The sequence below is a fragment of the Hemitrygon akajei genome, chromosome 31 (genome assembly GCF_048418815.1).
Source record: "Hemitrygon akajei chromosome 31, sHemAka1.3, whole genome shotgun sequence".
Lineage (NCBI taxonomy): Eukaryota > Metazoa > Chordata > Chondrichthyes > Myliobatiformes > Dasyatidae > Hemitrygon > Hemitrygon akajei.
Genome location: NC_133154.1, coordinates 4,340,522 through 4,368,504, shown reverse-complemented (window position 1 = coordinate 4,368,504; position 27,983 = coordinate 4,340,522). Strand labels below are relative to the sequence as shown.

General features: G+C 46.1%; 1 protein-coding gene across 1 annotated transcript; it reads right to left on the bottom strand.

Annotated features, from left to right (window-relative positions):
- Window positions 1-30: 30 nt before the first annotated feature.
- LOC140718993 (achaete-scute homolog 2-like) lies at window positions 31-27,477 on the bottom strand. The gene is made up of 3 exons (XM_073033303.1): window positions 27,461-27,477; window positions 22,208-22,809; window positions 31-2,929 (listed from the first exon to the last, which is right to left on the bottom strand). The coding sequence occupies exons 1-2, from the start codon at window positions 27,475-27,477 to the stop codon at window positions 22,212-22,214; spliced, it is 615 nt and encodes a 204-aa protein (XP_072889404.1). The 3' UTR covers window positions 31-2,929; window positions 22,208-22,211.
- Between the last annotated feature and the right edge of the window lie 506 nt (window positions 27,478-27,983).

Genomic DNA, 27,983 nt, shown 5'->3' with positions numbered 1-27,983 from the left:
TCCCACAACCACTTTCAAAGACTCTACAACTCAGGTTCTCAATTTTATTTATTTTTTGTTTTTACTTTGTATTTTCACAGTTTGCTCATTTTACACGTTGTCTGCCAGTCTTTGTCTGTGTGTAGCTTTTCATTGATTCTGTTGTACTTCTTTTCTACTGTGAATGCCTGCGAGAAAATGGATCTCGGGGTTGTATATGATGACACTTTGATAACAAATTTACTTTGAACTTTGATCTTTGAAACTGGACCTGTCTTGAGAAATACTCGGTATGTGTCTGACCTCAGCTTCCTTGAAACTCCATTTTCCAAACTCCCTTTAGGCCTGGGCAGGCTCACTAGAAAACTTGTTACCACGTCTAAACAAAAAGTGAACTAGGATTCCTCTTCCTCTTTTTGAGCCCTTAGCCCCTAGTGTACAATAGGCCATTGATGACTTCTGTCTGTCTCCACCATCCAAAGTCAACGTTACGGGTGAAGGCAATTGTGTGCACTGTACAGGGGGTTGGCCAATACAGAGAATCAGGACTGTGTATTGTGTATTAATAGATCCCATTATCCGGAAAATCCACCAGCTATCATCAGGATGCTATAACTCCCATCTGTCCAACAATTTCCTTGACCCCCCCCCACCTTAAAATCAGGCTGGAGGTACCTCAGCATTAGGATAAGGACTGTTATGATGGCATCTCCCACCAAGCTGTGAGACTACTAAACCCCCGCCACCAGCCATATTGCATCATGTATGAAGTGCCAGTAGTGTTATACTGTTTACTTTTTAACTTGCGGATGCACCTTATGCTAAATGTCAGTCTTCTAGAATATATTTTCTAACCTGTTAGTTTATTTGTGGTCACATGACTTTTGGGTGGTGGGGTGGAGATACGTCTCTACCAAAAGAGGTGTAAGGTGCTCCTTCCCTCTGCTGACCTGCAGGTCACCCTTGGGCAAGGTGTAGCACCTGCTTAGCCCCCTGAACGGGGCAATGTGAAGCAATGGGAGCTGGTGCAAAGGTTACACAGGTCCTGGTTTTGTGACCACTGACGCCAGGCAGACAATCTCTGAAGAGATAATGGCTGGGGTCACCCATCTTGTAAGGACACTGCCCAGAAGAAGACCATAAGATATAGGAGCAGAATTTGGCCATTTGGCCCATCGAGTCTGCTCTGCCATTTCATCATGGCTGATCCATTATCCCTCTCAGCCCCAATCTCCTGCCTTCTCCTCATATTCCTTCATACACTGACTAATCAAAAATCTATCAAACTCTGCCTTAAGTATACCCAATGACTTGGTCTCCACAGCCGCCCACGCAGCAAATTCCACAAATTCACCACTCTCTGCCTAAAGAGATTGCTGCTCATCTCTGTTCCAAATGGACGTCCCTCTATTCTGAGGCTGTGCGCTTTGGACTAAGGCTTCCCCCACCATAGGAAACATCCGCTCCACATCCACTCTATCCAGACCTTTCAACATGCGATAGGAGAAAGGATTGGCAAACCGCTTCTGCAGAAATATATTCCAAGGAATATCACTCATGTCATACATGTCACATAAAGAACATACAAATGTTACTTTATGTGTTGTGTGTGTGTGTGTGTTATACTGAATGTGTCGTGCACCCTTGTCCGGAGGAATGTTGTTTCATTTGGCGGTATACCTGTGTATGGTTGGATGACAATAGACTTGAACTTAATGTTGTTTTGCTTAACAATAAACAGAATCTACTTTTATACAGCAATGGATTGATTTCACCCGGAATATGCAGCACCCCCTCATAGGGCTCAAACTCCACCCTACCGCTGGAGAACACAAAAGCACTGCACTGTCTGAGGTCCAGCCAGCTATTAAACTTCCCACCCTCCTCTGTCAGATGGATGGCAAAGATCTCCTGGGAAAATAAGAAGCAAAGAAAAACCCACCGAGAAATATCTTGTCGATCGACAACCCCTAACAAACAGTCCGGTGACCCGGTTCGATCCTGATCTCCAGTGCTGTCTTTACGGAGTTTGCAGGCTCTCCCTGCAACCATATGAGTTCTCTCAGGTGCTCCGATCTCCTCTCGCATCCTAAAGGCATGCATTAATTGTCCACTGTAAATTACCAGCTAGTGTCAATGGGTGGTTGATAATTGGCATTAACCTGATGAACCAAAGGACCTGTATTATTCTGTGACTCTTAAGTGCAATTTAATAGTCAATTGCCATTGATGTAATTATTCTATATAGAAATATTTATCCATTGTAAACATTAGGAGTGAAGCCCTTTGAGTATATATATCATCCAAACACCAACTCTTTCCATGTAAATTAGACATCAAACAACGCCTGAAGTAAATATCTCCAGTGTTTGCAGAGACATACATTATATCTCAAAGCGACTGTTGGCTCAAAGCCTCTTCAGTAGGTGACGTCACGGGACAGCAATAGGTTTCCTTGCGAAGGTAACTTCAAGATGAACACTTGGCAGATTTCTCTAAATAAGCAACGGCCACTTACTGAGGAGTTTGGAAGACAGTTGGCAAAGGGATTTGACTAGAAGAAAGTTCATTTAGAATCTTGGCAAAGAGACAGGGTTATCCGTGAAAAGCGTCTCTGGCTATTGAAGATCAATTAAGCCTCCAGTGTAATCCTCCCACCACATCGCTTCCCAATAACACAACAGCACGCCTCTCCCTCCAACTTGCCTCAACAAAACTTATACATTTACAGTATTTACATCATAAATAACGTCTTTTGCAATGAGCCTGCCTTGGAGAGACAGCTATAGTTCCAAAGCAGAATCTTGTTGAGTTATGAAAGTCCTGTTCTTGTTGACCTAGGGTCCTCGAGAAGTGGAGATTTCTTTCTTCAGAAGACACACAAGGTCAGAGGGAGGACACAGCACGCCCACTCCCATTTGAGAAATATTGGACCAAGTAACTTGAAGACCTGCAAAATAAAAAAGAAATTATTATTGTGACCCAAAGAGTCCACTCCATCCATGTGACCAGTTGTTACTATCCCGTACGCCTTTGGAATGTGAGCACCTGAGTCACGGGGAGAACGTGCAAACCCCTAACAGACTGCAGTAGAACCCAGCCCAGGCCACTGGCACTATAATAATGTTACGCTACCTTGGTGAACTCATCTACTCCTCAGCACTGGGAACAATAATAAACCAATAACAACATTAATAATAAGGAACCTGGAGACATGGCACAAGTCCACGATCGACCCTGTCTCTCGCTGATCTCACCGACTAAAGTGCTGAGGAAGATTGAAGTCACTGAGGAGTGAGCGGAAGGTGAGCGGGCGTTCGGCGCCCTCTACCAGCCTATCCCTCGCTGCTGCCGGAGGAAGGTGTCTGTGTGTGACGTTCTACCTCTCCCTCTCTCTCTGCTCCCGAAGGAAAGTCCCATTATTCTTATCGTCTCTCTTTCCCCCGACGCTGTCCAAAGATGCTGCTGGAGTCCTGGGTCTTGGGCAAGGTTTAATTGATGCGGTTTGTGAATTGGACTCCGTAGTTCGCATTATGTTGTATTTCTGGGTTCTATGGCTATTTTGGGGGAACTTGAATTGGGACAGCTTGAAGGTAGTGAACACTGAGCCGAACTGAACGTGCCTGGACTCTTTCGATTTTGCGGTTTATTGTCTGTGAGGTTTTTTTTTGCTCGTATTTTTGTTCCCGTTTACACAATTTATTTTTGATGTGTTTCTTTGAACAGGTTCCATGGTTTCTCTTTGTTTGGTGGCTGTCTGTGAGGAAGACAAATCACAGGGCTGTATACTTCGAAAAGAAATGTACTTGGAGCTTTGAAAACCAATATCCATTTCTTTCCTGACTTCCTCTCATTTCTCCTACCGCTCTGTTCCTCCTACAATCCACAGTGCTGAAGTTTCAAAGCTCAGAGTACGTATACATTATACAACCGTGAGATTTGTCCCCTCACAGGCGGCTACGAAACAGAGAAACCCAAAAGAACTCATTAAAGAAAGACTGTGGAACACCCAATGTGCAGAGAGAAGAAACATCCTCCCCCCCCCCAAAGCCCCTCAAACATCTCCCTTGCTCTTCCTCTTGAACCCTAACCCTTGCACCCTAACCTTCTGGCCAGGCTTTGGTCGGGTGACAGATTTCCGATTGACAATGCTCCTCATGACACCGCAGTGCACTGAACCACTGAACGCATTTGCACGGCCAGTAAAATCCCAATAATCTGCCGCCCTTGGATCCACGGTGCAACTGAGCCAACAGACTTCCCAGACAATTCAATACTATTCCTATTAAGGGTAGGAATATTGAGGATAGGTGGAGCGAGCTGGGGCTTTTCTCTCTGGAGCAAAGGAGAATAAGAGGTGAGGCGAGACCATAAGACATAGGAGCAGAATTAGGCCATTCAGCCCATCAAGTCTGCTCCACCATTCTATCATGACTGATTTATTTTCCCTCTCAACCACAATCTCCTGCCTTCTGCCCATAACCTTTTATGCCCTGACTAATCAAGAATCTATCAACCTCTGCCTTAAATATACGTAATGGCTTGGCCTGCACAGTTGTCTGTGGCAATGAATTCCACAGATTCACCACCCTCTGGCTAAAGAAATTCCTCCTTGTCTCTGTTCTAAAAGGCTGTCCCTCTATTCTGAGGCCGACAGAGGTGTAGAAGATGATAAGCCACGGTAACGTAGTGGTTAGCTATTACAGCTCGGTGTGTTGGAGTTTGGAGTTCAATCCCGGCCCCATCCATAAGGAGACTGTATGCCCTCCACGTGGAATGCTGGGCTTTCTCTGGACTCCGGTTCCGCCCCCCCCCCCACCCCCACAGCCCAAAGACACACTGGGGAGGAGGTTGATTGGACATTGTAAGTTGTCCTGTCATTAAGCTGGGGTTAAATTTGGGGTTACTGGGTGGCGTGGTTCGAAAGGCCGGTAGAACCTGTTCCAATCTCAGATCTGCTGTTGCTGGAAAGTGTGGGTTGCTTAGAGCCTGTTCTATGCTGTAGCTCAACAAACAAAAAAATAAACAAACAAGCAAATAAATAAGAAGCGGCGATAGAGAGGACAGCCAGAGACTTTTACCCAGAGCCCAAATGGCTAATATGGTTGCCATAATTTTACGGTGATTGGAGGAAAGTATGGGGATACATTAAAGGAAGGTTTTTTAGACAGAGAGTGACGTGTGTGTGGAAAGCACTGCTGGGGGGGGGGGGGGGGGGGGCAGATACATAAGGGACATTTAAGGGATTCTTAGAAAGGCACATGGATAAAAGAAAAATGGAGGGCTATGTGGGAGAAAAGGGCTAGATTGATTTTAGAGTAGTTTAGAAGGTTGGTCGAAGGGCCTATACTGTGCTGTGCGGTACTATGATGAATTTTCAGTGAATCCATTGAGTTTAAAGGGAACGGGAAATGTTCTGGACCCCGGCTCCGGTTGCAGGGTGACACAGGTTCCGTACCCCCAGCATTCCAATCCCAATCCGGATCCTGACCCTGGACACACTCCAGACCCCTGTCACCAGTCGGAGCATTGTCTCCGGCCCACAGTCCAGAGCCCTGCTCCTCCCCGTAGTCTCAAATGGAAAGAGAAAGAGCCTAACGGCAGGGTCAAATGACAGCAATCTTTCCCTCAGTGTCAGCAGTGACTTGACTTCAGGAAGGAAGTCGGTACACATGCTCTTGTTTACATCAGTAGAGCTGGGGGTAAGAGCTGAGAGCTTCGAACTCTCTGGAGTGAGTGGCCTGTCCTGGTCCAACTACAGAGACACCACGGCCTAGAAAGCTTACTGACGCCTCTACTTCCTCAGGAGGCATGTCCTCCTTGATCCTCACCAAACTTCCTGCACCACGGACAGAACCCTGGTTGGGTGGGACTACAACGAGAGGGCATGGGTGAAGGGTGAAAGGTGAAACTTCTTCACTCAGAGTGTGGAACGAGCTATCAGCACGAGTGGTGGATGTGATTTTGATTTCAATGTTTAGGAAAAGTTTGGATGGGTACACGGATGGGAAGGGAAAGGAGGGAAAGGATGGTGCAGGGCGATGGGACGAGCCAACTTAAATCATTCAGCATGGACTAGATGGGCCAAAGGGCCCTTTCCTGTGCTGTATTGTTCTATAACTCTATAAGTTGGTATGGCAACTGCTCTGCCCAGGACTACAAGAAACCCTAGGTTGGTAATGTCATAATTTTAAGGTAATTGGAGGAAAGTATAAGGGAATATAGTTGTACCATGGAGAGCATTCTGACAGGCTGCATCACTGTCTGGTATGGGGGGGCGGGGCTACTGCACAGGACCGAAAGAAGCTGCAGAAGGTTGTAAGTCTAGTCAGCTACATCTTGGGCACTAGCCTACAAAGTACCCAGGACATCTTCACTGAGCAGTGTCTCAGAAAGGCAGCGTCCAATATTAAGGACCTCCAGCACCTGGGACATGCCCTGTTCTCATTGCTACCATCAGGAAGGAGGTACAGAAGCCTGAAGGCACACACTCAGCGATTCAGGAACATCTTCTTCCCCTCTGCCATCCGATTTCTAAATGGACATTGAACCCTTGAACACTTTTTCAATACAGTATATATTATTTCTGTTTTTTGCATGATGTTTAATCTATTCAATACACGTATCTGTAAGTTATTTATTTATTATTATCTTAATTTGTTTATTTATTTTTTTCTCTTCTATATTATGTGTTGCATTGAACTACTGTTGCTAAGTTAACAAATTTCACGTCACAAGCCGGTGATAATAAACCTGATTCTGATTCTGATATCAGAGGTGGTTTTTTTTACACAGAGTGGTGGGTGCATGAAACTGCCAGGGATGGTGGTAGAGACAGATACATTAGGGGTATTTAACACTCTCAGATAGGCACAGGGATGAAAGAAAAATGGCAAGGGAAGGCTTAGATTGATTTTAGAGTAGGTTAAAGGGCCAGCAGAATATTGTGGGCAGAAGGGCCTGTACTGTGCTGTAACGTTCTACGTCATATGGTCTAGGTTGTGGACGTAGCCCATTACATCGTGGAAACTAGCTTCTCCTCCATGAACTCTGCCTACCGCAGAGTCAACATAACGAAAGGTCCCATCTATCACGGGCATTACCTCTTCTCCCTCCTTCCCACCAGGCAGCAGGTAGAAAAGCCCGAAAGCACTTATCACCAGGCCCAAGGACAGCTTCTACCCTGCTGTTATAAGACCAATGAACTTTTACAATAAGATTGACTCTTGACCTTGTTGTCTACCCGCGCTGCAGTTTCTCTGTAACTGCAACACCTTACTCTGCATTCTCAAAGTTCAAAGTAAATTTTATTATCAAAGAACACATGTCACGATATACAGCCCTGAGATTCATTTTCCTGTGGGCATACTCAGCAAATCGATAGAATAGTAACTATAACAGGATCAATGAAAGATCAACCAGAAGACAACAAACGGTGCAAATGCAGTTATAAATAAATAGCAATAAATATCGAGAATAAGTAAGATAAAGAATCCTTAAACTGAGATCACTGGTTGTGGGAACATCTCAATGGATGGGTAAGTGAGTGTAGTTATCCCTTTTTGTTCAAGAGCCTGACAGTTGAGGGTAGTAACTGTTCCTGAACCTGGTGGTGCGAGTCCTGAGGCTCCTGTACCTTCTACCTGATGGCAGCAGTGAGAAGAGACCGTGGCCTGGGTGGTAGGGATCTCTGATGATGGACGTTGCTTTCCTACGACAGCGTTTCATGCTCTACATAGAACATAGGAGAGTACAGCACAGGAAAGGCCATTCAGCCCATAATGCTCTGCCGAACCAGCTAAAAAGCAAATCAATAACAGCCAAACACTAATCCTTCCTACCTACATCACGTCCATATCCCTCCATCTTCCTTACATCCATGTGCCTATCTAAACGTCTCTTAAAAGCTTCTAATATATTTGCCTCTACCACACATTCCAGGCATCCACCACTATCTGAGTAAAAACTTACCCCTCACATTCCCCTGGAACCCACCCCCTCTCACCTTTAATGCAAGGCCACTGGTATTAGACATCTCTACCCTAGAAAAAAGTCACTCCCTGTCTCCTCTATCCATGCCTCTCGTAATCTTGTAAACCTCTGTCAGATCTCCCCTCAGCCTCCACTGCTCCAGAGTAAACAACCCAAGTTTGTCCAGCCTCTCGTGATAACACGTGCCCTCAAAACCAGGTAGAAACCTCTTCTGCACCCTCTCCAAAGCCTCCACATCCTTCCTATATTAGGGCGACCACAACTGTACACTATAGTCCAGATGTGGCCCAACCAGAATCTATGAAGCTGCAACATAACCTCACGACTTTTGAACTCAGTGCCTTGACTGATAAAAGCAAGCATTCCATAACCACCGTGTCGACCCGCGTAGCCGCTTTCATGTTCTACTTGTTCCTTTCCCTTTTATACTGTCTCAGTGGACTGACGCGAAGGGATTATCTGTACGGATGGCACACAAAACAAGGAGGACAATAATACCAGCTGCACACTCGAATTGTATTCCGAACCACCGGCTCACGGTCTGGATTAATGAGTGAGCCAGATGCCAGACCGCCAGTGTCTCTGAACAACTGGTTCCCAGATTGTCTGCGTTCTGTTCTAATTTGTTGCTTCTTAGCCTCACATTTGTTGGATCTTGCCTGCTTGTCGGCCGTGCAACTGTGCAAACAAAGTTTTCTCATGTGGTTTCATTTTGAAGCGAGCAAGAGGTTTCCTGAAATCATTACTGCGTGGCACAAGTCCAACCCTCAAGCTCGATCTTGCAGTTTTGAAGCCAGTGGGTTTCAATGGTTCTACGGTAGTGAAACTCCAGCTTTCAGTTTAATTGGTGAGAGTTCCCTTTAACCCTTGAGAATGAAGTTTTCAACAACACACGGTGTGCCGGAGGAACTGTGAGGAATGGATGGCTCAAGGGACTGGAGAAAGAGCTCCTATCTTCCTTCGCTCCAAAACGTCGACCCCCAGCTCGCTGAGAGACGAGGAAGACGACACTTTGGAGTGAAAGAAGATGAGAGGTGACTTGGTAGAAGTGTAGGAGATGATAAGAGGCATAGAACAAGTGATGGGTGTCGGGGTGGAGATACGTCTCTACCAAAGGAGATGTAAGGCGCTCTTTCCCTCCTCTAGCCTGCAGGTCACCCTTGGGCAAGGTGTGGCACCTACTTAGTCTCCGATCAGGGCCATGTGAAACCATGGGAGAAGGTGGTGGATGGTGGTATGAGCAGCTAATGCATATCACAGGTCCTGGTGCTCTGCCATTTTGTCATGGCTAGTCCATTTTTCCTCTCAGCCCCAATCTCCTGCCTTCCCCCCACCCCCCCACCATATCCCTTCACGCCCTGACTAATCAAGAATCTATCTGCCTCTGCCTTAACATGACTTGGCCTCCACAGCGGCCTGTGGCAAAGAATTCTCGAGATTTACCACTGTCTGGCTAAAGAAATTCCTCCTCATCTCCATTCTAAAAGGACGCCTCTCTATTCTAAGGCTGTGTCCTCTGGCCCGACTCCCCCACCAGAGGAGACACCCTCTCAGCATCCACTCTGTCGAGGCCGTTCAACACCCGATAGGTTTCGTTGAGGTCACCCATCTTGTAAAGACACTGCCCAGAAGAGGGCAATGGCAAACCACTTCCGTAGAAAGACTTGCCAAGAACAATCATGGTCATTGACTGCGATTGCCTACGTTGAATGGCACGGCACGTTGTATACCCTCTAAATTGATGATTTAGAAGGTATAGCTATCACCTTTATCCCTGGGTGGCAATAACTAATACCAGAGGACGTGCTTTAAGGTGAATGGAGGAAATTTTAGGGGAGATGTCAGAAGTAGGCTTTTTTACACAGACTCAGAGTCAGATTTAATATCACCAGCATATGTTGTGAAATTTGTTGTAATACATAGCAATAAAAGCTATAAACAGACAAACAGACAGACATACTTTATTGATCCTGAGGGAAACTGGGTTTCATTACAGCCGCACCAAGAATAGTGAAGAAATATAGCAATATAAAACCATAAATAATTAAATAATAATGTTAATCATGCCAAGTGGAAATAAGTCCAGGACCAGCCTATTGGCTCAGGGTGTCTGACACTCCGAGGGAGGAGTTGTAAAGTTTGATGGCCACAGGTAGGAATGACTTCCTATGCCGCTCAGAGTCCCTAACCCTAATCCTAAACACAACAAGAACAAAGGTAAGAGATTCTGCAGATGCTGGAAATCCAGAGCAACTCACACAAGATGCTGGAGGAACTCTGCAGGTCAGGCAGCATCTATGGGGAGGAATAAAGAGCGAATGTTTTAGGCCAAGACTCTTCTTCAGCGCTGAGAAAGAAGGGGGAAGAAGCCAGAATAGAAAGCTGGGAACAGGGGGAGGAGGCTAGCTGGATGGGTGAAGACAGATGGGTGGGAAAGGTTAAGGGCTGGAGAAGAAAGAGCTGACAGGAGAGAAGAGCGGAGTATAGGAGAAAGGGAAGGAGGAGGGGGCCCGGGGAAGTAATAGGTAGGTGAGAAGAAGTAAAAGGTCAGAATGGGTAATAGAGGTTGGGGGGGGGGGGGAGGTTTATTGTTTACTGGAAGGAGAAATCAATATTCATGCCATCAGGTTGGAGCCTACCCAGACAGAATACTAGGTTTTGCTCCTCCCCCATGAGGGTGGCCTCATCTTGGATCGACATGTCGGTATAGGAATGGGAATTGGAATTAAACTGTTTGGCCACCAGGAGGTCCCACTTGTGGAAGTACCGATGGCTGTGGCTGGGATTTCAACTGCAGTAGTCCGGAACAGGAATATTTGATGATTCTCATCGGAATTGCACACAACAGTTGCCATTTAATGGCCTATCCTACCAAAAGGAGCTTGGAAAGCACCGCCAGGGTTGGTGGCAGAGGACAGGCACATGGATGAAAGAAAAATGGAGGCTTATCGGCTGTGTAGGAACGAAGCGTTAGATCAGAAATGGAGAGAGTGGGCAATTTCAAGTCAGTATCTCTGAGGATCTACTCTGGACCCAACATATCGATGCCGCTACAAAGAAGGTTCAACAGTGGCTGTTTTTCATGAGCAGCTTGAGAAGATTTGGTATGTGCCCAAAAACGCTGGAAAATCCCTACAATTATACCATGGAGAGCAGTCTTCCTGGCAGCAACACCGGCTGGCATGGGGGGTGGGAGGGGTTCTACTGCACAGGGTCGAAGTAAGCTGCAGAGAGTTGTAAACTTAGTCCTCTCCACCCATAGGTACTCGCCTCCGTAGAATCCAGGACATCTTCAAGGAGCAATGCCTCAGAAAGATGGCATCCATTATTAAGGACCCCCATCACCCAGGACGTGCCCTCTTCTCGTTGCTACCATCAGGAAGGAGATTCAGAAGCCTAAACACACACACTCAGCAATTCAGGAACAGCTTCTTCCCCTCTGCCATCCAATTTCTTTTTTTAAAAATTTTTTTTATTAGTTTTTCAAAACATTTTACAAATTAAAAACCCCAAATCCCAATGAGGAACATTAATACAGTGCAAAATTAAGCATACAATAACAATATGCTACAAAGGAAGAGAATTTTACAAAAAAGCACCTGAATTAAAGACAAGTAAGCTTAGTATCTTCCCCAAGCCCCACAACACAAGAAAAAACAACAACAACTCCAGACCGACCACAACACAATATAAAGAGTATAGGTCAGGACAGTCAAACTCCCAGACTGTGAATACACTTAGCAACAGAGGATAATAATGCCTACTACCAGAAAAAAAAGGGAGCTGAAAGCAAGGGACCGAAAAGAAGAAGAAGGAAAAAAAAACCCTAGTCAAGAGGAAGGTTATGAAAGTACTCGATAAAAGGTCCCCAGACCTTATGGAACTTTAGATCTGAATTAAGAACTGAATAATGAATTTTTTCGAGGTCCAAGCAGGCCATAATGTCGTTAAGCCATTGCGCATGAGTGGGCGGGGCAGCATCTCTCCATCTAAGGAGGATCAAGCGTCTAGCCAGGAGAGAGGCAAAGGATAATATTCGGCATTTGGTCGGACCCAGACATAAATCTGTCTTGCCTCAAAAACCGAACAGAGCAATTAAGGGGTTTGGTTCTAGGTGCTGATTCAGAATACACGATAACGTAGTGAAGACATCTTTCCAGAATTTGCCATCCAGTTTCTGAATGGACATCGAACCTATGAACACTACCTCTCTACTTTTTTGTTTCTATTTTATACTACTTATTTAATGTATCTATTATATTATATATAGGTGTCCCCTGCTTTCCAAACGTAAATGTTCGCTTTACGCAACTTCGCTTTTACGAAAGACTTACATTAGTACCTGTTTTCGCCAACCGAAAGAGGATTTTCACTTTTACGGAAAAAGGCGCCCGCTTTAAACTTGTGTTTACCCCGAGAAAGACTACAACGACCGTGAAGCCTTGCGCGGGCAGGTGTGTGTGCACCTGTGTATGTGCCGATTTTTTTCTCTACAAATCGGTTCTAGCTCAATCTTTCTGATTCTGGTAAGTGAAATTACACTGTACATACAATATTTCTACTTTATATAGGCTGTATATTTATCATATCATTCCTGCTTTTACTATATGTTCGAGTTACTTTAGGTTTTATGTGCTATTTGGTATGATTTGGTAGGTTATTTTTTGGGTCTGGGAATGCTCAAAAATTTTTCCCATATAAATTAATGGTAGTTGCTTCTTCGCTTTATGCCATTTTGGCTTACAAACGGTTTCATAGGAACACTCTACCTTCGGATAGCGGGGGAAACCTGTATATATACTTACTGCATTCATGTTTTTCTCTCTGTTACCATGTACTGCATTGTGCTGCTGCTGTAAAATTTCGTGACATGTGCCAGTGATACTAAGCTTGATTCTGATTCCGATTGATCTTGGAGTAGACTTACATGGACTGGCACAACTTCATGAGCTGAAAGGTCTGGACTTTGGTACGTTCCATGTTTCTAAAGTGCCCACTGTTCACTTCCCTCCGTGGATCTGTCTGATCTGCTGAGTTCCTCCAGAGTGTTGTGTGTCGTTCCACATTCCAACATCTACTATCACTGGGATGGTGCCATCTTTGGATCCCTTGAGTGCATCTCAAGACTAGAATGAAGATAGACAATCATGGGAGTGTCTTCGCCTGGCGGTTACTTTGGAGGGAACCGCGTTATCCGTAGCCCAAGTTCAAAAGGGACTTGCGATACATGTAGGACCTGCCTGAGGAGAGTCACCCGCACTGCTGCGTTCTGAGGCCGCAGAGGGATATAGTCGGTCAGTTCCATCATCCTCCAAGAGGACCACAACTTTGTCGTGGTTTGGAGGCTGGCATCCCTCGATGACCCGGAGAGCCATGTTGGCTGGAGTCAGGGCTTTATGCTTTGGCTCTTGGTCGGGTCACCCATGCCAAACAGGTCAAAGGGTAGAGGACAGACCAAGAGTGGCCCACCGGTCCACCAGGGTTCAGCTGAGGGTTAACAACCCTGACTGACCAAAGAAAACTGTTACAGAAACAGCAGTGAAGATCCCTTTTGCATCTGAGTACAACAGGATCTGCATGACTGACAGTAAACCGAGAGGAAGCTACTGATATGAGGGAGGAAGCTGTGAACGCGGCCAGAGATGGAGGAACTTCACTGTTGCCCTAAACAAAAGAAGAAGAAGCCCCACCCTGGGCACTGCCCTCCCCACCACTGAGGTCATCAGATTGAAAAGGCAGTACATCAAAAAGACGGCATCCGTCATTAAGGACCCCTCACCATCTGGGACACACACGCAAAGTCCTTCCCCTCCGCCTTCAGATTCCTGGTCGGCCCACGACCCCATGACCACTATCTCACTATTCCGCTTTCAATTTATTTATCAGAATCAGGTTTAATATCACTGGCAGATGTCATGATATGCGTTGTTTTGTGATGGCAGTACATTGTAATACTTGATAATAAAAATGAGAAATTGCAATATGAAGTATATATTGTTTGTCGTTCCTCTCTGAGCATTGTGTGGCACTCCCTGCCGTTTCTTTAGTACTTGTCTGTTCCTTACGAGGCCGAGTTTCCAGCTCGACGCTCAACCCAGCACGGATGGAAAACATGAAAAGGGGTCGGCTGGATTCGAACCCGGGACCTCTTGCTTCAGAGTCCAGTGCAGATGCCACTACGCCACCGGCCAGCTAGAAGTATTTATAATATTAAATTCAATTATAATTAATAAATTAAACTAAACAAGCAGTGCAGAAAGAGAGTAAAAAAATAAGGAGAAGTATGCCGATGCAGTGTTCGTGGGTTCATTGTCCATTCCTAAATCTGACGGTAGAGGTTCCTGAAATGTTGGGTGTGTGTCGTCAGGCTCCTGTACCTTGATGGTAGCAATGAGTAGAATGCATGTTCCCTTCTCATGTCTGTTCACTTATCTATCTACTTATCCATTAATTAATTTCAATGCGCACAAAATGCCGGAGGAACTCAGCAGGTCAGGCAGCATCTATGGAAATGAATAAACAGTCTACAGGACTAATTAAGTAATGTTAACTTTTATCATTTATTTATTACTGTAACAGATCAGTAATCTTTTAAAATAAGTTTTACCACATACGTCTATGATAATAAACTTGATTGTGACTCTGTCCTGAGAGGACGCAGATCGAGAACCAGCGGCTGTAAATATGAGAGCGCCAGGAATGCATTTCCAATGCAGGGTTCAGAAGGAATGCCTTCAGCAGGAAAATGGGGTGAAGGTGGAAGTCTTTCCTGCTGGGAATATCTGAGACTAATGACAGAGCGGGATTCAAGGAAGGTCTAAGAGCGACCACGGGAGAAGGGCATATTGATGGGGTGCGATTTTCAGTGGTGGACGTAGGTCGGTAGATGGCTATTGGTTTACCGTTGTCACGTGCACCAAGATACAGGGAAAAGCTTTGCCTGTATAACACCCCGACAGATCATTTTGTACATAAGCAGAGTGAGGTAATAGAAAAGGGAAAAGACCCAGAGTGCAGAATATAGAGTTACTGTTCAGAGAAAGTGCAGTTCAGGTCACAGAGCCATGGAGCACAGAAACAGGCCATTCAGCCCATCTAGTTCATGCCAAACTGTTCACAATCAGGTTTAATATCATTGGCACATGTTGTGAAATTTGTTAACTTTGTGGCAGCAGTACAATGCAGTACATGATAATATAGACAAAAATCGTTAAGTCCATCAATTACAGCAAGTATATGCATGTATATTAAATAGTTAAATTAAAAATAGTGCAAAAAGAGAAAAAAGTAGTGAGGTAGTATTCATGGGTTCAATGTCCGTTCAGAAATCAGATGGCAGAGGGGAAGAAACTGTTCCTGAATCGCTGAGTGTGTGTCTTCAGGCTTCTGATGGTAACAGTGAGAAGAAGGCATGTCCTGGGTGATGACGATGCTGCCTTTCTGAGGTATGGCTCCTTGAAGATGCCTTGGATACAATGGAGGCTAGTACCCACGATGGAGCTGATTTCACAACTTCCGGTAGCTTCTTTCAATCCTGTGCAGTAGTGCCCCCCCCCCCCCCCCCCCCCATACCAGACAGCCAAATCCTAATGAAATAATGAAACTATTGTTCTGCCTAATCCCATCGATTTGCATCGGGACCATAACACAGTCGCAGAACACCACAGCATTACAACATAGAAATCTGAATATCTCCTCCCATTCCTGAGGCCTACTTTGGAGTATTGTGTGCCGTTTTGGTCACCTATCAAGATGTAACTAAGGTTGAAAGAGTACAGAGAAAATTTACAAAGGTTTTGCCAGGAGTGCAAGACCTGAGTTATGTGGAAAGATTGAATGCTTCATTCCTCAAAACATAGAAGATTGGGAGATTTGATAGAGATGTACAAAATTATGAGCATATAGATAGGGTAACTGCAAGCAGGCTTTTCCCACTGAGCTAGGGTGGGATTACAACCTGAGGTCATAGGTTAAGGGTGAAAGGTGAAAGGTTTAAGGGGAATATGAGGGAAAACTTCTTCACTCAGAGGGTTGTGAGAGTGTGGAACGAGCTGCCAGTGCACATGGTGCATGTGAGCTCGATTTCAATGTTCAAGAGAAGTTTGGATAGGTACATGGGTGGTAGGGGTATGGAGGGCTATGGTCCCGGTGCAGGTCGATGGGAGTAGGCAGTTTAAATGGTTCAGCATGGACTAGATGGGCTGACAGGCCTGTTTCTGCGCCGTACTTTTCTATGACTCTATCCTGTCTTAAGAGGCAATTCTACATCTGTGGAAAGCAGACTCGCTGCAGAACAGGTTCTGAAGCGATGAAAGACCAGCTGAGGCGTCATGGAGTCATCTAGAGAGGATGTAAGTTCATTGTGATTTGGATTATTTTCCCACATTGATGGTCCATTTTCCACACTGATCTCACACTGCTCACTATAGTCATACAACGTAGAATATGAAATCTTGAAAGCACAGCATGGAGTTAGGTCATCAGGCCCAGCGTGTGCGTACAGGCCATTCAGAGCTGCTGACTCGTTTCTCAAGAGGTCCGGGTATGACGTTGACCAACAATGACGCGTACACAGTTCTGGAAGAACTCTGCAGGTCGGGCGGTGTACATGGAGGGAAATGAACAGTCGACGTTTCAAGCTGAGACCCTTCATCCTGCATCTGCAGTCTCCCCTGTGTCTCCCTGACCTCCCGGGCTGTCTATGTGGAGATTGAACGTTCCCCTTCTCAACCTGTGGGTTTCCCCACACAACCCAATGCCTTGTGGTTTGGTAGGTCAGTGGACCACCATGAATTATTCCTGTGTAAGCATGAGAGGAGGATGTTGCTGGGAAGGTACGTGGGGGTGAATGAGGTGAGTGGAATGGGGAGTGATGGGGTTCATCTGTTCAGAGCAGGCATTCATATGATGGGACCAATGGTCTCATCCTGCGTTGTAATAAATTCACTCAGTAGCCACTTTATTAGGTACACCTGTACACCTGCTCGTTAATGCAAATATCTAATCAGCCAATCACGTGGCAGCAACTCAGTGCATAAAAGTGTAATGTTGAGGCTTTATAAGACATGGGTCAGACCGTATGGAGTATTGTGAGCAGTTTTGGGCTAGTTAACTATAAAGAGCTGTGCAGGCATTGGAGAGGATCCAGAGGAGGTTTATGAGTATGATCCCAAGAATGAAAGGGTTAACATATGAGGAGCGTTTGGTGACTGGAGTTTAAAGAATGAGGGGGGATCTCACTGGAACCCATCGAATATTGAAAGGCTATTGAAACATAGAGTGGATGCGGACGGATGTTTTCTATAGTGGGGGAGTCAAGGACCAGAGGACACAGATAGAGTGGATGTGGAGAGGATGTTTCCTATGGTGGGGGAGTCTAGGACCAGAGGACACAGATAGAGTGGATGTGGAGAGGATGTTTCCTATAGTGGGGGAGTCTAGGACCAGAGGACACAGATAGAGTGGATGTGGAGAGGATGTTTCCTATACTGGGGGAGTCTGGGACCAGAGGACACAGATAGAGTGGATGTGGAGAGGATGTTTCCAGTAGTGGGGGAGTCTAGGACCAGAGAACACAGATAGATTGGATGTGGAGAGGATGTTTTCTATAGTGGGGGAGTCAAGGACCAGAGGACACAGATAGAGTGGATGTGGAGAGGATGTTTCCTATGGTGGGGGAGTCTAGGACCAGAGGACACAGATAGAGTGGATGCGGACGGATGTTTTCTATAGTGGGGGAGTCAAGGACTAGAGGGCACCGCCCCAGAATAGATGGACGTCCACTTAGAACAGAAACCCAGAGGAGAGGTCTCTGTTACACAGAGGTGAGAGGACAGGGGCGGAGCAAGAGCTGGCAAGAGACTGGTGGATCTAGGCGAGGAGGGGTGACAGGCAGATGGACGAGGGGAGAGTGGAAACAGTGACTGAGGCTGGGTCACCTGGATCCACCCATCACCTGCCTGCTCTTGCCCTACTGCCTTCCTGCCACCTTTATTTACTGTTCCTACCTGTCCTTCAGTCCACACGAGGGGTCTCGAGCGGAAGCGTCAGCTGTCCATTTCCCTCCATAGACGCTGTTGAGTTCCCCAGCTGCTCCCGATTCCAGCATCTACAGTCTTATGTCAACAATTCTGAAGGCCACTTGCAGCTTCTCTTTTCAAGAAAACTAACCCAACCTGTTTAGCGTTTGGAACCCTGCATTTCAGGTTCTATCATGGCGAATTGTTTTTTGCAAAGGCTTCAGCTCCTTTAAACGTTTTCCCCAAGGTGATCGCGGAAGCTCTGAACTCTGCTCCTGGTGTGCTCTTCGGATAAAAGCTTAGCTAAAACCTTTCTCTACATTTTCACATCTCCCTTCTTGGCGATGAAATCTGATAACTTCATGTGAACCATGATCTACATGAATACCTTTAGAGATTTGCGTACTCACACTCTCAGATCCCTCTGCCACCCAATCTCATTCCAATTGATGAAATACACTCAGTGGTCACTTTATTAAATGCCGCCTGTGCCTAATAAAGTGGCCATGGAGTGTATGTTCATGGTCTTCTGCTTCTGTTGCCTGTCCACTTCAAATCAAGTCAAGTTTATTGTCATTTAACTATATACATGTATACCGCCAAATGAGACAATGTTTTTCCATACTAGGGTGTAGTACTCATCACACACAATAACTTAGGAAAGTAAGAGTTAAATCTACAAATTAATTATGCATAGATAAACAAAATAAAGTGCATAAATTAAATATTGTAGGGTACAGAATAAATTATCTGGTGACACTTTGAATGTGATGTGGTGGGGAGTTCAGAAGCCTAATGGCCTGAGGGAAGAAACTGTTTCCCATCCTGACCGTTCTTGTCTTTATGCATCGGAGTCTCCTGCCTGATGGTAGAAAGTCAAAGAGGATGCTGGATGGATGGGTGGGATCGTTGATAACACTAAGGGCCCTGTGTAAATGATAAAGGGCTCCTGATAAATGTCCCCGATGCATTCAGAGATGCTCTTCTGCACACCGCGGTTGAAACGCGTAGCTTTTTGAGTTGCTGTCACCTTCCTGTCAGCTTGAACCAGTCTGCCCGTTCTCCTCTGATCGCTCTCATATTTGCCCACAGAACTGCTGCTCACTGGATGTTTTTTGTTTCTGGCACCGTTCTCTGTAAACTCCAGAGACTGTTGTGTGTGAAAACCCCAGGTCAGCAATTTCTGAGATACTCAAGCCACCCCATCTGGCACCAACGATCACATTCCTTCCCCATTCTGAACAACTGAACCTCTACCTGCTTCCATGCATTGAGCTGCTGCCATGATTGCCTGATTAGACAATTGAAATAACTAGAAGATGTTCCCAATAAAGTAGCCACCTGGTGTATTTCATTAGGAGTTTTAAAAGATTGGAATGTCACCAAAGATTCTAGGAAATTTCCTCAGAGGTCACCAGATATAACAGTACCTGGTGATCTCCTTTAATCTTTTCTTCTCCCGGTTCCTAGGGATTCTTGGGCATGATTGCACAAACTGGAGAAAGTATCCACAAAGGTTCTGGGCACCTTAAATATCCACACTGGGAGCACAAGAAAGCAATGGGAAATAGCGGAAGGATATTTCTCTCTAACTTCATCTGCGAGTCTGCTGGAGTCGTCTATTGCATCCGGTGCGGCCTCCTCTACATCGGCGAGACCCGATGCAGATTGGGGGACCGCTTCGTCGAGCGCCTCCGCTCCGTCTGTCACAATAGACAGGATCTCCCGGTTGCCACCCACTTCAACTCTCCCTCTCATTCCCATCTAGATATGTCCATACATGGCTTCCTCTACTGCCATGATGAGGCCAAACTCAGGTTGGAGGAGCAACACCTCATCTACCGTCTGGGTAGTCTACAGCCTGGTGGTATGAACATTGAATTCTCCAATTTCCGGTAATTCCCTCCCCCTCCCCCTATCCCAAGTCCCTCTCTGCCTCTCTCCCCTTTCAACTTTCTGCTTCTTTATCTCTACAGTTCTTTCATGCTTATTCCCTCCCCTCCCCCCTTTATCTTTCCTCTGATTGGTTTTCCACCTGGTGCCTCTAGGCCCTACCCCCTCCCCTTTCTCTATTACTGGGCTTCGGCCCTCTCTTCCCCCCCCATTCCTGATGAAGGGTCTCGGCCCGAAACATTGGCTACTCTTTTCTCACGGATGCTGCCTGACCTGCTGAGTTCTTCCAGCGTTGTGTACGTATTCTTTGATCCACAGCATCTGCAGTTGTATTTTTGTGTTTTTCTCTCCCCCCCTCTCTCTCTCTCTCACTCTCTCTCTCTCTCTCACACTCTCCTTGTCTCCGTCTCTGTTTCTGTCTCCCTTATATTCCATCTTAGCACAACACCCCAACCATCCACCGATGGGTCCTGTCGAACACCGCTGACCCCGGGGGTGGAAGGAGCTGGGAGCCCTGCGCAGCGGCTTGACAACTCCCTCAGCGGAAGCAGGTCCTGAACCTTGAGGGTCTGCCCAGAAACAAGTGAAACACCTGCCCAATGTTCACAGTACAAACCAGAGACATTCATTGGCACCTTGAGTTGACGCAGCCACAAAAGGCACAACAGAGATGCAATCAATTTTCATTCTTTCTTTCTATCCCTTCTTTATGATCACCCTCTTGTTCTTCCTTTCATTTTCTTTCTCTCTCCCTTTTTATTCCTTCTTCGTCTCTTTTTTTCTCACATTCTCACACCATGTTCTTCCTCTCTCCCTCTTATCATTCTCCCTCTTCCTCTTTCTTTTGTCTTTTGTTTTTTATTTTCTCTGTCTCGTTCCTTGGTCGTTCTGGCTGCAATCTCAGAGAGTTATACAGGACCAAAACAGGCCCTGCAGCCCATCGAGCTGGTGCTGACCATCAACCACACATCCACAACTATCCCATTTTACTCTCCCTTCATTCCCCATCACCTCCCTTCGTCTCTTAACCCTCTTCCACAAACTAGGGGCAATTTGCAGCTAAGCAATCAACCTGCACGCCTTAGGGGTGTGGGATGAAACGGGGGCATCCCGGGAAAAGCAAGGCATTGGTGAGAACACATCTGGAGTATCATGAGCAGTTCTGGGCCCATTATCTAGGAATGGATGTGCTGGCATTGGAGAGGGTCCAGAGGAGGTTCACAAGAAAGATCCCAGGAATGAAAGGGTTAACGTACGAGGAGCATTTGATGGTTCTGGACCTGTACTCACTGAAATTCGGAAGAAGGGAAGTGAATTTCATTGAAACATATTGAATATTGAAAGAGCTAAATGGAGTTGATGTGGAGAGGGAGTTTAAGGCCTCAGAATGCCAGGACGTCCCTTTAGAACAGAGCTGAGGAGGAATTTCTTTAGCCAGAGGGAGATGAATCTGCGGAATTCATTGCCACAGACAGCTGTGGGGGCCAAGTCATTGGGTATGCTTAAAGAAGCGGCTGATACGCATCAAAGATTACAGGGAGAAGGCAAGACTATGGGATAATAGGTCAGCCATGATGGAATGGCATGGCAGACTTGACGGGCTGAATGGCCTAAAACATGGCCGTAGGGTCACATGGTCACAATGGGGGCACGCAAATTCAGCCGCAAAGTTCAGGATCGAACCAGCACGGTGGCGAAGTTGTTACCTCAGATCTGAAGGGTTTAAATCCTTAATAAATTAACCAGAGTCCCAATCCAATATCTACCCCATACCCAACGGACAACTCGGACATTGCTGATCATGGGATCTTGCTGCATCCTCGATAACAACAGGTAACCCAGAACCAAAGCCAACAAACTCCCCAATGCCATTAGGCTTTACAATTCTACCGCCAGGACTTAAGAACTTTTTAAAAGCTATTATTAATGCTTTTTGAGATAGTGATTTAGATGCATATCATATTTTTTACTGAGTTAAGTATTGTATGTAATTAGTTTTGCTACAACAAGTGTATGGGACATTGGAAAAAAAAGTTGAATTTCCCCATGGGGATGAATAAAGTATCTATCTATCTATCTATCTATCTAAATAATTATAACATTGCTGTCCATGGGATCTTGCTGAGACCTTGTCTGTGCAACACCCGTGGTCAAAGGGATGAGGAAGTTGCTATAGCAACACGGTATTTCACTGCGGTTTAGCCGTTGAGCCTTGGCAGGTAGAAGGGAAGAGCAAGGGTTTGGTTAGGAGAATTGGTGGGGTTAATCTTTCGATTCTGAGTTTCCATCTCCTTGGGAGAGAAGGAGAGAAGGAGAGAGCTTACCTCATCATTCTATGCCCAACCACGCCTTACAGGCTTCAAAGTCCTGCTCGGAGCAGATGGAGTCCCAAGAGGCATCCTCAGAGGAGTAGGTGGAGTTGGGGGAGCCGGTGGCTGAGCCCCCGTCGGTCGAGGGATCCCGGTCCTGCAGGAGCACCTCCAGCTTGCGGATGTAGTCGACGGCGGAGCGCAGTGTGTCCACCTTGCTCATCCGCTTGCCTGCCCCGCACTGCGGCACGTGCCGCCGCAGGTTGCTGAAGCCCAAGTTGACCAGCTTCACCCTGTTCCTCTCCCGCTCGTTGCGCCGCGAGTTTGTGCCCGCCGCCTCGGCGGGTCCCTGGCGCTGTGCCCGCCAACCGTGGGTGCCGGCTCTCCCCTTCCCCCTGCCCGGGGTCGCACGCGGGTGCTCCATGCGGGCCCCCTCCCCGCACGCCACCTCCTCCTCCGCCGCCGACAACACCGCCTCTGCCTGCTCACCGCGCGGCAGCTCCCTGCTGAACGCTTCCTGGATCGAGCTGTTGACTGATTCCACGCCCGCCTTGAGGCTAGTCAGGACCTGCCCAGCCCATTCAACTCTCCTCCTTCTCCTGCTCTCTCCCCGAAGCCTGACAAGCGCAGGTTGATTAATCAGCAACAGTTCTCCCTGCAGGTACAGTCCTTCTGTTAACCCTCGCCCTGCCGCCCCTCTTTGCCTTGCTGCCGACTGCGCGGCTCCCTTTCACTGAGTCGTGACCGCAAGCACGCATTTCACCGCGAGGTTCAACGTAGCCATGATGAAACGTGAAGACAGAAGCGGGTGAATTTATTATGGGGAACAAGGAAATGGCAGATGAGTTGAACAGGTACTTTGGATCTGTCTTCACGAGGGAAGACACAAACAATCTCCCAGATGTAATAGTGGCCAAAGGAACTAGGGTAAAGGATGAACTGAAGGAAATTTATATTAGGCAAGACACGGTGTTGGATAGACTGTTGAGTCTGAAGGCTGATAAGTTCCCGGACCTGATGGTCTGCATCCCAGGGTACTTAAAGAGGTGGCTTTAGAAATCGTGGACGCATTGGTAATCATTTTCCAATGTTCTATAGATTCAGGAATAGTTCCTGCTGACTGGAGGGTGGCTAATGTTGTCCCACTTTTCAAGAAAGGAGGGAGAGAGAAAACAGGGAATTATAGACCGGTTAGCCTGATGTCAGTGGTGGGAAAGATGCTGGAGTCAATTATAAAAGAGGAAATTACGACACATTTGGATAGCAGTAGAAGGATCAGTCTGAGTCAGCATGGATTTATGAAGGGAAAATCATGCTTGACTAATCTTCTGGAGTTTTTTGAGGATGTAACTATGAAAATGGACAAGGGAGAGCCAGTGGATGTAGTGTACCTGGACTTCCAGAAAGCTTTTGATAAAGTCCCACATAGGAGATTAGTGGACAAAATTAGGGCACATGGTATTGGGGGCAGAGTACTGACATGGATTGAAAATTGGCTGGCTGACAGGAAACAGAGTAGTGATTAACGGGTCCCTTTCGGAATGGCAGGCTGTGACCAGTGGGGTACCGCAAGGTTCGGTGCTGGGACCGCAGCTGTTTACAATATACACTAATGATTTAGACCAGTGGTTCCCAACCTTTTTTTGGCCATGCCCCACCTAATCACCTCTAAAATCCTGATGCCCCCTGTGGTGATATATAATTCTTATTATTCAAAAAGTGAACTCCTATTCACCTGGAGGAAGCCTAAAAGACCATTAACTTGGTTTAAACAAGCTTCCAAAGAACATGGCATTCATGAAAGAGAAAAATAAAAGAACCAAAGGACTGTTAAAGTTCTGAGGAAGAAATTACTAAGAAATTGTAAAAAAATGAACATTAAGTGATATTAAAATAATAATAATAAATAAATAAAACAATGCCGATTCGTTTCTACAGCATACAAAGACAGATACACCGTTTAAAAGAGATGACGCAATGTACACACCTTCACACCACCAAGAACCGAAAGCTACTGCAAAAAGCAGCATTGGCGTGACCTCGTACGAGTTTCTTACGCGTTTGGACTCGTTCATTCGTTCCTTCCTACATCAGTCAATTCATTAATTTAATTATGAAAACCATTTGATGGTTGTAATGATGGTGATACACTATATATACAGTACATACGCAATTACACATGTACATACACAAGTATTTTTATGTATGCATACTGTATATACACATATGTATTAACTCGCACACACACTCATACACAGACTTACTAGAAAAAATTCACTGTTAATAACTCATTCTTGAATTACCCCCCTTAAAAATCAAATTACCCCCCTGTGGGGCGTACGCCCCACGTTGGGAACCACTGATTTAGATGAAGGGATTAAAAGTAACATTAGCAAATTTGCTGATGACACAAAGCTGGGTGGCAGTGTGAAATGTCAGGAGGATGTTATGAGAATGCAGGGTGACTTGGACAGGTTGGCTGAGTGGGCAAATGTATGGCAGATGCAGTTTAATGTGGATAAATGTGAGGTTATCCACTTTGGTGGCAAGAACAGGAAGGCAGATTACTATCTAAATGGAGTCAAGTTAGGAAAAGGGGAAGTACAACGAGATCTAGGTGTTCTTGTACATCAGTCAATGAAAGCAAGCATGCAGGTACAGCAGGCAGTGAAGAAAGCTAATGGCATGTTGGCCTTTATAACAAGAGGAATTGAGTATAGGAGTAAAGAGGTCCTTCTGCAGCTGTACAGGGCCCTGGTGAGACCCCACTTGAAGTATTGTGTGCAGTTTTGGTCTCCAAATTTGAGGAAGGACATTCTTGCTATTGAGGGAGTGCAGCGTAGGTTCACAAGGTTAATTCCCGGAATGGCGGGACTGTCATATGTTGAAAGATTGGAGCGACTGGTCTTGTATACACTGGAATTTAGAAGAATGAGAGGGGATCTGATTGAAACATATAAGATTATTAAGGGATTGGACACACTGGAGGCAGGAAGCATGTTCCCGCTGATGGGTGAGTCCAGAACTAGAGGCCACAGTTTAAGAATAAGGGGTAGGCCATTTAGAACAGAGATGCGGAAAAACCTTTTCACCCAGAGAGTGGTGGATATGTGGAATGCTCTGCCCCAGAAGGCAGTGGAGGCCAAGTCTCTGGATGCATTCAAGAGAGAGTTAGATAGAGCTCTTATAGATAGCGGGGTCAAGGGGTATGGGGAGAGGGCAGGAACGGGGTACTGATTGTGTATGATCAGCCATGATCACAGTGAATGGCGGTGCTGGCTAGAAGGACCGAATGGCCTACTCCTGCACCTACTGTCTATTGTCTATTGTCTATTATTGAAATGCGTCTGAACCTGACTCTCACGAGCAGCAGTAGATGGGTCAGTTCAATCCACACTCTGCACACAAGCAATTGTTCAACTATTGTCACATGCAGAGGCAAAATATTTGTTTTGTATTCTGTTTGCACAGACCACATCAAGACACTGAGGTAGTACAAGGGGAAATCGGTAACAGAATGTAGAATATAGGGTCTCAGCCTGAAACGTCGACCGTTTACTCTTTTCCACAGATGCTGCCTGGCCTTCTGTTCCTCCAGTGTGTGTTGGTTGGAGGGAATGTAAAATTTAGTAAGACCATAAGACCATTAGATATAGGAGCAGAAGTAGACCATTTGGCCCATCGAGTCTGCTCCGCTATTCAGTCATGGGTTGATCCAATTCTTCCAGTCATCCCCACTCCCCTGCTTTCTCCCCACACCCTTTGATGTCCTGGCTGATCAACAACCTATCTATCTGCAAGAACCTATCTAATAGTGTTACAATTACAGTTACTGAGAGCATGCAGTGCAGATAGGTGATAAGGTTTGAGGATCATGGCGAGGTAAATTCTGAGAAGGATTATCTTTAATGTACAAGAATCCATTCAAGACCTCCAAGAGGACCACTGCCTCGTTGTAGGGTTTGGAGGTTTGCGTGCCTCAATGACCCAGAGAGCCATGTTGGCTGGAGTCAGGGCTTTATGCTTTGGCTCTTGGTAGGGTCACCCATGCCAAACAGGTCAAAGGGCAGAGGCCAGACTAAGAGTGGTCCGCCGGTCCTCCAGATACGGGGATTCTGTTCAGGGCTAACGACCCTGACTGGTCAAACAAAACCGTTATGGAAGCAGTGATGGTATTCCTGAGTCTCCACCCGGGACTTGCGTGACTGACAGTAGTGAAAACTGAGAGACTGACGTGATGAAAGAAGCTCTGAACTCCGCCAGAGAGGGAGGACCTTTTTGGGTGTCCTAAACGTTGGTGGCATAATGGTCAGTAGGTCCATTCAGAGGTGTGTAACAGTGACACAGAAGCTGCCCTAGAACTTGGTGATACACATAGTCAAGCTTTCGTGTTTCTATATGGTGGGAGGGGGGAAGCAGAGGGAATGTCCGGGTTGGAAAATGGCTGCTTTGCCGGGGTAGTGAGAAGTTCGTGGAGGGGAGACTGGTTTCCGTGACGTGCTGAGCTGTTCCCAAAACACTCTGCAATTTCTTACAGTCTTGGGCAGAGCCACTGCCATACTCTGTGATGGATCTGGGGAGACACAAGAGGTCCTGTAGAAGCTGGATAGGCTGTTTTATATGCTGAGTGGTGAGGACCTGCGATATCTCCCCAGCTTTCTGTGGAAGTGTGGTGTGAACGTGAAATGAGCTGTTGTGCACGTGGTGACGAGTCAGAATCAGGTTTAATATCACCGGCGTGTGTTGTGAAATTTGCAGCAGCCGTACGATGCAATAGACAATAAAACTGAATTACAGTGAGTATATACAGTATACATTAATAGATAAATAAAATAAATTAAACAAAAATAGAAATAAAGAAGTAGTGAAGTAGTGTTCGTGGGTTCAATGTCCATTCAGAAATTGGATGGCAGAGGGGAAGAAGCTGTTCCTGAAATATTGAGTGTGGGTCTCAGGCTCCTGTACCTTCTCCTTAAGGTAGCAATGAGAAGAGGGCATGTCCTGGGTGATGGGGCTCCTTGAAGATGTCTTGGGTACCACAGAGGCTATATTTTTTATTTATTAATTTACAGATGTGGATTTCACCAGCTAAGCCTGCATTTATAGGCCAGATGGCAGGATTCCCCCCTCCCAAAAGGACATTACGACAATCGACATGGTTTCGTGTTAGTCAGGCATTTTTTTATCTTGAATTCAAATTCACCCACCTGCCATGGTGGGATTTGAACTCTCGTCCCCAGCATATAACCGTCTCTCTGGATTACTGACCCAATGGTGATTACCATGACGCCACATCTCCCTAGTACCCATGATGGAGCTGGGTGACCGAGTTTACAACTCTCTGCAGCCTATTTCGATCCTGTGTAGTAGCCGCCACTACGCTCCCCCCCCACCCCGTACCAGACGGTGATGCAGCCAGTTAGAATGCTCTCCGTGTCACATCTGTAGGAATTTGTGAGTGCCTTTGGTGTCAGACCAAATCTCCTCAAACCCCTAATGAAATATAGCTATAGTCATGCATCAAAATGTTGAGCCCAGGTTAGATCCTCAGAGATATTGAGACCCAGGAACATGAAATTGCTCACTCTCTCCGCTTCCGATCCCTCTATGAGGACTGGTGTGTGCTCCCCCGTCTTACCCTTTCCGAAGTCCATAATCAGTTCTTTGGTCTTACTCACATTGAGTGCAAGACTGTTGCTGTGACACCACTCAACCAGCTGATATATCTTGATCCTGTACGCCCTCTCGTCACCATCTGAGATTCTGCCAACAATAGTCGTGTCATCAGCAA